We start from the raw sequence: 14735 nt of genomic DNA, 5'->3' as shown, positions 1-14735 counted from the left end.
TTTGTATTAAATAAAGAAACGCTGCGCTGAGCTCAGCAAACGTTTTACATCGTAATTCAAACAATATCACACGTTTGATCACGCGGTTTTCATTTGCAGACAATTAACTTTTCATCGGTAAATTTTTTCACCTATATAAATTTGTTGCGCCTAAATTTTCACTTTCCAAACGTCTATACATAACAATCAGTCTCGTCAATTTCACTCGCGTCGGAGAAAAAACGTAAAGCAATTTAAGAAATTTGTAACGGCGCGGCGTTGCAGTTACCTTCGTACCGTCGTCGCACCGTCACACTGAGCATCCGCTCAATGATTTGCGCATAACTGTTTAAGAGACAGAGCACGATATAACTTTGTCTATCCCTTTCTTAAAAGAGAACGTTACCAAGTTACGTAATATTAACAATCGTAATATTTACATCAGTTATATAAAGATTGATTTGTATAAAAAGAAGCTATATTTTTCTGCCGCTAATGGAACTTTGTCTTTCAAAATAAAATAAATCTAGTTTATATTTCTTCAAAAATATAAAAAATCAAACTCTCTCACTTTAAAATTTTCTAACTAAGACGTCATTTTTCGCAATAACATTTTTACAGATTTTTTCGGGGAAAGAATATTTCACAGATGCTTGATGTTAGCATCAAAACTATTAAATTGTTTGTTATTTTAATTTATGAATTAATTATTTTGATTTCATGTAAGGATTTTAAACTGGCGAATATACGTGGTTTACATGAACTGGAGATTGCATAAAAATTTACACAAAAATTATTATTGGACATCAAGACTTGTCTCGACCGAAAAATGACACTTATTATTTCTTGTATTAATTTCTCAGATGTTTCAAAAATAGCTAGTAAATGTAAAATAACGTAGTAAAATAATAATAATAAATAATAATTTAAATAAAACATAAATAATAATAGTAATAATAATGATGTTTATTTAAAAATTTTCCAATATTTTATTAATATACAAATAATGCTTCTTTATTAATATAATCGCATTTGTACTAATTTTTTATTTAGCTTGTGCATTAAATCCTTAAACAATTCTTGCAAATTATTTGATATAATTTTAGTACTTACCGTAAAATAGGGCACTAATACATATTATGCTGAATTACCTTATATTAACAATAATAAAACTATGAGTTTTGTTATAACTAAACAAACTAATATAATCATTTTTTATCACTTTCATTATTAATTAACTAAAAAAATTTTACTTAAAAAATTATAAAGAAAATTAATAATTAAAAAATACATTTTTGTTTCTTTATTAATAAAAAATGTAATAGATGTATAACAATGTTTGTAAAAAATCAATACGATTTTATTATATGTATATGACATGTATCGATATCTTCAAAATAAAGCAATATTATATTGTTTCCATAACATTCTGCTGTTATAAAATACAGACTGTCACATAATAGTCGCATTGTTAATCTTTAATGAATAATTAAATCTTAGGTTGAGCGTTACTTATCATTACTTTGGCGTCAAAATGTCATCGAACATGTCAAAATAATGATAAATAACATCAGCTTACTATATGGGATTTTATCGCACAATTGTTAATGTTATTAATGATTATATAGCGGGTATTCATGTATTAAGAATAGAGGATTCTTTGATATTCTAAGTACATGAAGCATTGACTCATGCTCTAAACGATACTTGATTTTTAAGCAAGAATCTTTTAACATATGTATAATATATTTGTTACATATAAATATTTTTATTGTCTTTATTGAAAGATGAGCGATTAAAAATTATCTAGTTATTTTCGACATATATTATAATTGTGTTTAATGTTTCATAATAGTTGTTAAAAGCGCGACTTCTATTAATTATACATGAGTATTTGCAACAATTATTATTTTCTAATTATTTTGACCTAATATACAATTATCTATAATCTATTATAAATTAATTTGCAGCAATATATTCAGACATTTAGTCAAGAAAAAATACAACTTTTAAAAATTGAGAATTTTGCAACAAGTCTGCTACCTCTCATAATTGTTACTTCGAACACGAATCCTCTTTCTTACTTCTCGGTATTTAATGGATTCCAGTGGTAAATTTCTTCAGACTTAAAGTAAGTGTGCAGTTATAATTCAAAATCTATTATAAAGGGAGATTAATAATATTATCACTTCCCATATTAAAATATACTCCGTAATTTCAACGGCACATAATGAGGAATGTGAACACAAAACACTGTGAGCGTTATGCCACTCTGCATTATAAATATCGCATTAATCCTGGCCATATATTTACAAATACATACAAAAACATATAATACTCTTGTACGATTCAACGACAGATTTTACAATTTCATTTCTCGTGCCTCATTTATAGTTTATCGTGTACAGTCAAATTTTCGTGAGCAACACTTTGGCGCTACGATATGAATTCGATCGTAAAATCAAACAACTTATGTATGTTGCACTCACGAAACAACATCGCAAGAGAAAGAGAGAGAGAGAGAGAGAGAGAGAGAGAGAGAGAGAGAGAGAAAGAGAGAGTCGAATAATTTTCTATCAGTATCAACGATTACGCGGTGTTTCTCTTCAGCCAATCGAGAATCGTCACTTGATTGTTGTCGATCCATCGTATGTTGGATTCCGAACGTTCTATCACTTGCTGTATAGTTCGCGTTGCGGTACCAAGTTCATCTAAGTGTTCCTTTGCAAATTCTACCAACTAAAAAGATAACATACGAAAAGTGGTTACGTTAAAAAATTACTTTTCTTTGAAAAAGTAAAGTCCTTGTTAAAAATTAATATATTACATATGTTCATCCATTTACCAAATTTATTAAAGAATTATATCAACATTTATACTTCCTAAAGTAAGTTACTTTTAAGAGGATGCTGGTGATAGGTCTGTTTTGTCAATTAAATTGCATGCAATGTTTTTAAAAAAAGTAACTTTTTGTTGATTATAATGGATCACAATTTGATTGATAAAACTAAAGTTGTCAGCATCTCTTTAAATTTAAATCACTTCTAAAATATATCCATATCATCACTTCTCAACTTACGTCTTTCAATTCGTATCTTGTACTTATTCCTACTGTTGCTGACTTTATGATGTTATTGACAGTCGATAGCGACTGCCCAAAACTGAAAGTAATAAAAAAACTTATTATATCAAGCTTCTAGAAATAAAATATAATATTTAAAAAAATATATAAATTGTATACAAATATAAAAATAAAAACTCAATTGCTCACTATTCTCTAAGGTGCCTCCATTTGTTTCTGAAGTAATTAAACACGAGTGGCTGCCCGACAATGTTATTTGCGACCGATCCGAAAACTCGGGTGGCGTCCTGCTTCCTGATTCCTGAATTCTCCTTGATAGCCCAATCTAAGAATCGATTCAACAGCCATACCTCTCTTGTACAGGCTAATGCCTGTAAGAGCAGATCCTTCTCTGATCCTACATTAGTTCTTTGGTACTGTTGCCAAGCGAATTCCCAATCGCTCTGCCCACCTACTCGAATGGCCGTGCAATAAACCACGCTCTTCAAGTTCGGCGAAATTCTAAAACGCAAAGTTTTTATGAAAATATAGGTAAATGATTTAATTAATTATTCCCTACAGACATAAACGAAGAATTTATAATATAATAATTCCAATATGTCTAATCAGCAAATCATTCATCTTGCATTAGAAAAACTATTTGGTTATAATAAAAAATAATTTAATTAAAATATATTAAGTAAAATCATTTAATTAATATAAACAAATAGTTTATTACCTATATGTATTTCGCAGAACCAATCTAACCCTTTTTTTTACATTAAACAAAATATTTTACTAAATTTTTTTCTAGTTTATAGTCTTATGCATTAAAGAATGCAAAAATATACCAATAATTTAATCTTAAGCAATATAATATTTTTACTTACGGATTGTTAATTTCTGGATTAGGAGTGTTACGCCAATCCTTAAATTGTTGTACGGCATTCATAACACAATCCTCATGATCAAAGTTACACGCCCAATTTAGAACGTCAATTCGAGTGAAGACGGTCAATTGAGGATCTCCCATTTTGTCAATGAAGCCAACTTGCTTATACACATTGTCGAGCAATTTTAATACGTATAGCTAAAGGATATTAAAGATTAGAGAATGATAAAGTATTATTTATATTTTATGTTAACATTATGAAATTAATTAATTATTGATATTTTTCAGAAATATCTAACACTGATGGTACTTTTATGTGATGAATACATACTCTAAATGTATCATAGCCATCTGTTTTGAGTAACATATCTTTAAGATAATCCATGGCACTGAAAGCTGCTTTCCAAGGCAAATACTCGATTTCATGGGCCAAGTAAGATGTAACATCAAAAGCAATGGTATAATCAAGTTTGCCAGCTCTAGCTAAGTTAAGAGCGTCATCAATCAACTGTGCTCGATTAATCGTCGAGATATCTTTGAAATTCTGCTTATTCAATTGTTTGATTATCATCTGCCAATTTGCTCTATCATAATTCACTCTATAGTATCCTGTCACATAAGCACAATATACATATATTATCTAACATCGTATTTATATTTTTATTTATATTTTTACATTTTTATTATTAAATATAAATAATATGTCTATTACTTTTTAAAATATTTCTAAAATTTTTCTTCTAAAAGTTTCAATAGTTTCCCTTATATATTTCGATTTACATCTTTTAAAATTAAAAATTTATATTATTAGTTAGAAAACTCATTCTCGATATATTTCTAACAGATTTTTTTTTTAACTTGTAATAGAGAAAGTCCAAAAATTATCTGACAATTATTTTCTTAATAAAAGCAATAAAGATTAATATAATTAATAAATTATAAAGGTATTTCTTATTTTTGTCACAGAGAAATCTGATTCTTTCTTTAACGTTTAAATGAATATTTCATTAGAATGTGATTACCCGTTTCTTGAATGTTGAAAAGTACCCACTGAGATGGGCTCACATCCAAATCGTTAAGGATAATCGAGCGTTCAGCTTTCATCCATTTCATGGGTTGAGTATTATTGAAGTTTAATTGCTTCTCGCTCGTATAAGTGATGGGTACCCACCACAATGGTTCCGACTTGTCAAATGTAACCGTCGTGCCGCTATTACGAAGCAGAAAGCGTTCCTACAAAAGATACAAACGATATTTATAATGCAATTATTACTTAAAGTGTAATAAATACATTAATCAAATAACTATTTGCTACAATATAATATCATATACATCTTTATAATTTTTTTGTAACAAAACAATATACGTAATAGAAAAAATATCAATTAAAAGATGACTATACGAGTCAGAGAAATTTTATTTATTAATATGTCATTTAATAAGTTACACATTATATTTAATTTGTAGTTATACCTGTGTCAGTATAATGCTACCGTTATTGTAGGCTCGTGTGACAGTAATGAGAGGAAAACCGGTTTGCAGAGTCCAAGTGTCCATTATTTCTTTAACAGTTACGCTTGAATCAAGTACCTTGTCTTTGTGAGCTTGTTTGGTCAAAGCAAGCCACAAATCATTTTGCTCAGCACTTTGATAAGCTCTATTAAATATATCAGAATACCATCAATTATTTTTGCATTACATAAAAATTGATTTTTAGAATATTGTTTACATTTATAATTACGTACAAATGTTAATATGTTAATTATTATTGTTTCTTTATAGGTTGCTTTATGTATTAATTAGTAGAAATATTTAGAATATAAATTAATTTTTACTCACTTTCCATTTAAATAATTAGTTAGACCCTTCTTGAAAACTTCTGTTGTGAGAAAATGATCCATCATTCTTATTATGGAAGCACCTAAGAAATTTTAATTGTAATTATTATAAATTTTACTTAAAATTGTTATAATCTATATATATTGTCAAGAACCTTTTCCATAAGATATCTTGTCAAATATTTCACTAATTTCATCCGGATGGCCGACTTCAATGGATATGGGATGGGATGATTCTAAAGCGTCTAAACTAAATACATTTTGAAGATCGTGGACGACGAATTGTTCCAACGCTTTCCACGTCGGTTCCACCTGCATGTGTTCCAAAAGTATAAAAGTTTTAATATTACAATATATAAAATATATTCATGAGTGCTCAAAGCACTTTAACATTTTCTAAATCAAATTTTTTCACCGATTTACGATTAATGCAACGTTACAATAGCTATTTTGACATCGTATGCGATGTGTAATGCAGTATCGATTGAACGGCTTACCGCATTCATGCCAATGTATTCCATATAACTGGCAAAACCTTCGTTCAACCAAAGATCTGTCCACCAACTTGGAGTCACTAAGTTTCCAAACCACTGATGCGCGAGCTCATGAGCTATTACGACGGCTACCCGTTGCTTGCTACCGCTGGTCGATATGCCTTTCTGATACAACATCGCTGTCTCTCTAAATCGGCAAAATAACGAAATAATTATTTCTATATGTCACTATTATATGAAATTACTATACAAAGAAAAATATAAAAAGAAGTTTTTGTTAAAAATAATTTGTAAAATTGAGTAAATAAAAAATAAAAATAAATTATTTTACACTTTAAATTTCTAAACAGTTTATCATTATTAATGTTATAAAAAAAGGTAAATGTAAAATTATATAGGATAAATGAAGAAGAGACATTCCTGCTAATGCGTGACTGATTTTCTTACCTATATGTTATCAATCCCCAGTTCTCCATAGCGCCGGCGGAGAAATCAGGCAACGCGACCATATCCATCTTCGGCAATGGGAATGTGATCTTGAAGTAATCCTCGTAGTATCTGAGTATTTTTGGTCCAATATCTAAGCTATATTGTGATTGATTAATGGCATCGTGACGCGCCCAAACTCTAAAGTTACCATCTTCCGATTTCCGTACATCAAAGTCGGAAACTATAAAAGCCACTAAGTACGTAGACATTGGTACCGAACGCTCGTAATGATCCCATAGGTATGTATCTAAGCCGGGCCTAATGATTAATCAACAAAAAATATTTCTTAAAATTACGCAATACTCACTTAAATAGTTCGTTTTAAAATCAATGTAAGAATCAATATAGAAATGAATTTTTAAAAATCAAGTTTTAGAAAAATGAGAATCAAGATTTTTTTATACCAAATAGAATCAAATCGAATTTTATTTCTTTGTTTGACTTTGAATCGAACTAAATCAATGAAATTTTGCTCTAAAAATTCAAATCAAATTAAATTGAACTGAATTATTAAGACATAACTTTTAATTAACGTAATTATTGTTGGGTGGAATTTTAAATAATAATGAAGTTTGTATGTAAGAAAAAATAATACGGTTTACATAATATAAAATTATTTTAGATATAATTTTTCAAATTGTCAATATATGTAATCTGAATCTGTTAGATTTGAAATTTTTGAATAGTTTGGAATTAAATCAAAATCGAATCAAATTTTATCTGATTCGAATAATTCGTAAATCTCTATCAAATAAATTATGAATTATTTTTTATCACCTTTATTTTCTATTTAAATATTAGTAATAATATTTTTTAATTTATAAATTTTCTCAATGCTAAATAAATTAGTATAGAGAATGAAAAATATATTTTTTATAAATTTTATGAGAAGAATACTTAAATAACTATTGCTTTAATTATGTTAAATTTTGTCATAGACACTTTGCGTTAAACAAAATGTACATTGTAAAAAAAATCCATTCAGTTAATTCAATTTAATAGCAATCGTGAAAATTACTTCAGAAAATACAAACCAGATTTATGAAACCGACGCGGCGGCGCCAGCACGAAAGTATGATATACTACAGAGTTACTCACACTGGCATTGGTTCCCCTTTTCTGGGCATATTCGAAATAGATGTCATGTTCTTGGGACGTGCTATGTTGATTTGGAACTTGGCTTTCAAAGCTGGTTCGTCGAAACACGGGAAAGCGCGGCGCGCATCCGTTGGTTGAAACTGAGTCGTAGCAATCCATCTATAATGCAGAACCGAGATACCTTTAGCAAACAGTTGACAGAAGTCCTTGTTTGAGCCTGTACGTGAGCTAAACCGCAACAACGTGAGCTAACACGCAACCGCAATAAGACTGTTCAAAGGATAATTACTCGCTCTGCTCATTAATCAAAACACTTCGCCTTGATAAGTCTGATTATGAGATAATGCTAGAAATCAAGGATTTTAGTGAAATGATTAAAATAACGGTTTTTATTTTCCTCTTTTTCTTTTAGAAAATAAATTCAAGTTCGTCTTTTGACGTTCAAATTCATCTACGATATAATACAGCCATATCTTTTTTATTTAATTAAATGACATATATGTAAATTAGAATTTCAAGTTTAAAATTTTAATTAATTTTTATCGTTATTTCTTAATATTCATTTTCATTTGAGCACATTTCTATCTTTTTAAATAATTTTTTATTCAAGATGAAACGGTAAGTTTTTGTATTATTTTCAAATGTAATATAGAACAATGTCATTTCTTAATTACTTTTTTATTATTTTGTTATGTGCATGTCTGTCTGTCTGTATGTATGTGTGTGTGTGCGTGTGTAACACGCCCTTAAATACATTTAATTAAATCAATTAAATAATGAGAAACAATTCTTGATTTATACTTGGCACAAAGTTTTATTGCAACATCGTTTACCTCGTCTGATTGCCGACCGTATACGAGCTCCTGTAGAAACCTTGCAGATAGTCGTTCAGATGGCCAATGAACTTGAGATGCACGACGTATTGCTTGCCTTTTCTCAACGTGTTCGATGTTCTAATCACGAGGAACTGCCTGTCTGTGTCATTTCTCTGCTCCACGATCCCGATTACTTTGGCCTTACTGCTCTCATTGTTAGCTGAGTACTCTCTGATACTCGTAAAGTCCTCATCGATTTTCATGTCGACAGCGTGCAATGTAACATTGTCCGTATCCTTTGTCACATTTACCAAAATTTTTACCTAAAAAATCAATAATATTTCTATTTTTATAAGACAATATTTATAAAACTAATTTAATTTCGAAGTGTTACTAAATTTGAATACTATATTTTTATATATAAAGTTCCTAATTATGCCATTAAAGTCCCCAAAGACATTTTGAAAGAGAAAGGTTGTAGAGGAAGGTTGCTGAAACCTCCCATCACTTTTCATATAAAAACTTATAATTCAGAAATCATAAGGAATCATTTTTCTTCATATTATTACAAAATACAATATTTTCCCTTTTTTGTTATTTTCATAAAATATTTGTTTTACATTATTATAATTTTTTAAAATAAGCAATTTTAATAAGCATGCTTGGGTTTTAAATTGCACTACAGAATATCAAAATCACAGTGATTCTCTACCGTTCACAAAGTCTATATTACTTTATTCAATTTTTAAAATAAAATTATAATCAATAAAATAGATTTCTCTTTTGTCGACAAAATACACATTTAAATATTCTATTCCAATAGCAATAAAAAAAATTGTCACGAGACAGAACAAATAGTTCGCAATAAGTAAAAGAACGAAAATAAAGCTTAACGGGGAGTTAAGAACGGAACGCACGTGATCTGCCTAAGCCTATTCCCCATGAATCCCGCATAATGAAAGTAAACGGTTGCGTCAATCACTAGGTGCGTCTCTCTTCGTGTAACTACAGTGTAACAGCTTACGTATAGAATTGGGAATTAAGTACGTAGGCATTACGCTTTCAATTCTCACTAGAAAGTAGACATTCGTTCGTTACGTAGTCAAACCGGTTTATCTGTCAATAATTGGAAGTCGTGAAGAAATCTCTTACAATGTCAAAAAAAGGGAGAGATAATAAAATATCTGTCTAGATAGATATTTTACATTCACATTAAATACAACAATTAATAATAAACATAAAATATTAAAATTAATGTATAGATCTTTAAAAAAGCATCTAAATAATAAAATAACAAATTATTATGAATAATTTGTTATAAAAAAGTATTATTCTATGAACTATATTTATATATCATATATTATATATATAAATTACATTCAATGGAAAAAATTAATGCATGTAATCCGTTTACAATTATTTCCCTCTTGCGAAAATGGCATAAAAAAAGATATTTGTTTGAAATGTTAGAAAATGTGCTTACCAACCGTTAAAAAAATTGACATATTATACAAAATATATGTTACTAAGTTAAAAAATATTACCTCGCCATGAAAAGTGAAGTTGCCCTCCCATATGAAGGGAATCAGCCATAATTCGTACAAATCAGGTAAGACAGCCTTTGGTAATCTGACATCCAATTTCTTCTTTGTTGGCACTGTCGGAAAACTCCTCCCGCTCTGTAAGAATGAATCGCCACCAGAACTCGTGCAAGGTTGAACATGTTGTTTCTCCTCGAGGCAAGGTGCAAAATATAGGTACACCAATGAACCAGTGATGACCAAGCTGATTAGGAATATCGAGCCTAGGAGGAAAGCGCCACATCGAGAAATTGTGCAGCCTCTTTTGCGCCCGAATGTGGTTGTATGTGCGTCCATCATCGCCAAAACCTCACGAGACTGAGTCATATCATGAGTAAGCTTATAGGAAAAAAGAGACACATATGCATATTTTTCAGTTTTACCGCTTCTCTAATTTATACTTATTATTACTTGGCATAGTTGATAAATAAATTTACGTTATTTCTTTTAACTTCGTTCACATCATCAATTTATTTTTTATAATGCTTCGTTACATTTTTCTATTAATTATTATGTAACTGCGTTAGAGTAATTTTAATGAATCTTAAAACGGAATTATAACCAATTCTTACATTGTAATTCCTTAAAATCTTATTTTTTAATCTTATTTTGCAAAATTTTTTTATTGCTACAAATAAAATATTAAAAACATCGAATATTTTTCTTATAGAAATAAAAAGTAATTTGCGCGAGAAAGAAATAAGATTAGAAAAATAATATTTTAAAAAATAGCAGTAAGATATTTTTATATATATGTCAAAATTTCTATAATTAAAATAAAAATTGTAAAATTTTCACAAAATATATAATCCAATCTTATTTTTCTTATACAGAAATTATAAAGTCTACGTCATCATAATTGCTATTGTAGAAGATCATATATGTGTTAGCTGATGATTATACGTATAATTTCTGTGTGCAAAGGTGTAAACATCGAAGCTCAAAGTAACAGGAAAATTCAATCGCTTTAAATCCATGTATCGACAGGTTACACGTGTACAGGCTGTTATTGCCTCTGTCAGTATCAGCAAATAGATATAAATAGGAAGACAGAAGGGAAAAGAAAAAGGAAAAAGAGAAAATACAAATATAGTACCTTTAACAATAAAATAGGATGCAAAAGTCAGTCGAAATATTTCAAAGCTAACCTCGATACATATAAATCAATTGCTGTTGAAATGATATGCCTAACGATTTTCTTACCTAATGACGCAAAAGGAGATATATTCATTTAAACTTTAACTACTCTTTAATACATTTTTTTTCAATCTATAATATATTTTTAAAAAAAGAAACAAGGTCAATACATGAGCATAAGAAGAGTTTAAGACAGGAATAAATAAATAGTAATTTATTTCATCCTTACATTTAATGAAATGTTCCGACTTTACTTAATCTTTTTTAATCGTTGTGTGTCTAAAACTCATATAACAAATAACAGTAAAAATTACATGAGAAAATAAAATTATAAATATTAAAAGAATAAAATAAAAACAAAGTTTGTTACATATGTTAAACATATCTGATCTAAATTGCGCGAATCATATTATACTATTTATTTGACATCTCTGGCACTTTGACACAATCTCCTATTCTTTTGTTTAATATTTGTAACTTTTCTTATGTTATGTATTGACCTTGTCATATGAGTTTTACACTCCAGACAATGGTTTAAAAAAATCGAAACATTTTGTTAAATATAACGAAATAAATAGTTATCTGCTTCAAACTTTATTTTCTCGAGCTCGTATATTGACCTTGTTTCTTTTGTTAAATTTGCCTAAATGTTACACGAGACTTTACTTTCATACATATTTTGTTAATATGTTTTTAACTACTTACAAAAAAATGTTATTCAAATATATTTTCAACATTCTTTTCTAACTTAATAAAGAAAAATATATAAATATATAGATATGTAGTTTTTAATTAAATACAAACTTTTGTTTCATTTTACATTAAAAAGAAATATTGTTTAAATATTTTTATAAAATTGTTTCAAATATATACAAAGAAAACAAAATTAGTGAAGACATTCAACCTTTAACTATTTGTAATCTTGAAATTGTACATATGTATATTTGACTCCTAAGTTTAAGAAAACACTTTCAGTCGAGTGAAACACAAATAAAAATTTTGACGAAGATTATTATATCGAGAAAACTTTTTATCCCGCATAAATCGGGTGAAGGCAACCGATCATTGAAAGTAATTTCACGTTCCAAACGGTTCGAGTGAGCGTGTCAAGGAAATGCGAATGACGTGCCTGAATTGATATAAGGTTCTTGCACCGACGATCTGTCGTGAAATAATCTTGCAACAATTACAACACAATCCTGCGTGCATTGACCAAGACAGCAGTGTAACAATTTAAATTAAAGATGGTCGAATTGTGCGAATCAGCCGCATAAATGAATTAAAATTGACACAATTTTTTAATAAAAATGTTTGAGATATTTCAATAAATATTACACTAATTGTAAGTAAAAGAAACACATTATATTGTGTGGTACATCATGTGATGAATTATTTGTTCGTTTAAACAATACATGTGTCTGCTTTTGCTGTAATTACGGAAGATGAACTACATTTTAAACGAGCTGCTTAATTTGTATTTAAATGAAGAAACGCCGCGTCGAGCTCAGCAAACATTGAATATCACAAATTAAACACATGTTTAGTATTTTTCATTTGCAGACAATTTACGATTCGCCGGTGAATTACTTGTTGCACCTGTCTTTCCGCAAACACCCGCGGATCAGTCAGTCGCGCCGACTTCGTGTCATAATAAAAATGGCATAATGTTCCGGGAATCTGCGATGGCATCACAAATTTCCCTCGACGCACTGTCGCATCATGCCTACACCTCATGCCATCAAAGGCAAGATTATCTACTGCATTTATACTCTGTAGGACAGGAAAGTTGATTGCAGATTTCCTGAACACACCCACTCTATTGCCGGAGACTATAAAAAAACTCTTGCATAAGAAAATGACTCTTTAGTGTTTCTACGGCTACGTACATCCTCTCATTATACCTTACCGATACGACATCATTCAAGGTTATTCAAGGTTCAAAATATTTTAAAGGGCACTACGCTCATATACATCTATTTTCGAAAAAATACTTCTTTCTGCCGTCGAGAGATAAAAGAGAAAAAAATCGTTGGCTTGACTGAACGTTCCAACTTGATTAAATTTCTCAGTTTAACTTAACTACATACACTTAAACTGAAGAAACTTGAATCACACTGAAAAAAGTTAGTCAAGTTAACAACTCCTTTTCTCGGTGTAGAATAAATTTAATATATTATTTTATACTCAAATCAAATCAAATTAATCAAACATAGTATTTAATGTTTTAATCCCTACTGAATCGCATTATTTGCAATATATTTCTTATAGTACAGAATAATATTTAATGAAAATGATGAAGGCAACACTTGGATATAATAAATCGGTACGTGTAAGTCAACGTAAACTGAAAGACGAGTCTCTCCTAAGTTTTCCGCGTCGTAAGTCGGTAAAGCCGATTAATATTGTGAATTTCGGTTCTCGCCTGTAACCGATCGCTAAACTCACACGATAGTTATCTCTCGTCCTCGTGGATCTCGTTCTCTTCTATTCCACAACACTTCGTACCATCGAGCGCCGATCGGAAAACAGGATCACCATCGGCAACGAAAGTGCTCCGCTCCGCTCGATGGTTCGCGCGCAACTGCCAAGGAACAGGGCGAGATACAGCTTCGTCGCTTCCTCTCCTGGTCATCCAGGTTTCCTGGTCGTCGCCTCGATCGTCATATCGGCCATCGCTTACTTGTGTCCTTCCACCTGCCAGATCACGTGTGTGCCGCCTTCCGAATTGCGGGATACCGTATATGAGCGGTGTCTGGTTTGTCGCGAGCAACGATCGTAACGATCGATATCCAGGAAAAACATGTCTCTCTCTCTCTCTCTCTCTCTCTCTTTTTCTTACAAGCATGTATGCAAAGTAATCCAAATCCAGTGTGTCCCGGAGTTCATTGAACTCTGGTGAGTTTTTCAATCAGTTTCTTTCTTCTAATTACTTCATGTTTTCTTGAAGTAAAACGTTTTCCAAAATTGCCATTAACTGTTTAAAATATTGTTTAATATTTAACTGGTTTAGAAATATTTATAAAGCTCCGTTAGAGTTCTTGTACGAATTTTTGCATCGCAAATCCTACCCAACCAGTACATATTAATTCATGGAATATTTCCACAATTTCCACCAGGAAGATCGCATATTTATAAAAGCCTTCTTTAAGAAGATAGATATTCTGAGAATAATCTTATGAGTTTTCAAAAAGTATATATCTTAGATGTCTTCAAGAACATTTTCACATATATATAATAGAAAATTCCATCCATAATTTGACGCAGTAATCATTATTTTTCTTTCTCAATTACTTTATTATACAAGACTCTTGAAAAATCAATGAGGAATAATTCCATATAGAACATACAAAAT

At 29.9% G+C, this 14735-nt stretch overlaps 1 protein-coding gene across 1 annotated transcript in view; it reads right to left on the bottom strand.

Moving 5' to 3' along the window:
- The window catches only part of LOC105829585, a 42661-nt gene that overhangs the window by 8693 nt on the left and 19233 nt on the right, over window positions 1–14735 (bottom strand). The window contains exons 2-15 of the mRNA XM_028190777.2: window positions 10211–10585; window positions 8685–8989; window positions 7852–8010; window positions 6712–7011; window positions 6268–6451; window positions 5926–6082; window positions 5772–5853; window positions 5406–5589; window positions 4955–5165; window positions 4264–4541; window positions 3931–4130; window positions 3251–3562; window positions 3059–3140; window positions 2570–2718 (exon numbers count right to left, since the gene is read on the bottom strand). Coding sequence (XP_028046578.2) covers window positions 2570–2718; window positions 3059–3140; window positions 3251–3562; window positions 3931–4130; window positions 4264–4541; window positions 4955–5165; window positions 5406–5589; window positions 5772–5853; window positions 5926–6082; window positions 6268–6451; window positions 6712–7011; window positions 7852–8010; window positions 8685–8989; window positions 10211–10585 — 2978 coding nt within the window. The remainder of the gene's footprint in view (window positions 1–2569; window positions 2719–3058; window positions 3141–3250; window positions 3563–3930; window positions 4131–4263; window positions 4542–4954; window positions 5166–5405; window positions 5590–5771; window positions 5854–5925; window positions 6083–6267; window positions 6452–6711; window positions 7012–7851; window positions 8011–8684; window positions 8990–10210; window positions 10586–14735) is intronic.

This window comes from Monomorium pharaonis, chromosome 6 (assembly GCF_013373865.1).
Source record: "Monomorium pharaonis isolate MP-MQ-018 chromosome 6, ASM1337386v2, whole genome shotgun sequence".
Classification (NCBI taxonomy): domain Eukaryota; kingdom Metazoa; phylum Arthropoda; class Insecta; order Hymenoptera; family Formicidae; genus Monomorium; species Monomorium pharaonis.
The sequence above is the reverse complement of the archived record's forward strand: the minus strand, read 5'-3'. Positions and strand labels throughout refer to the sequence as shown.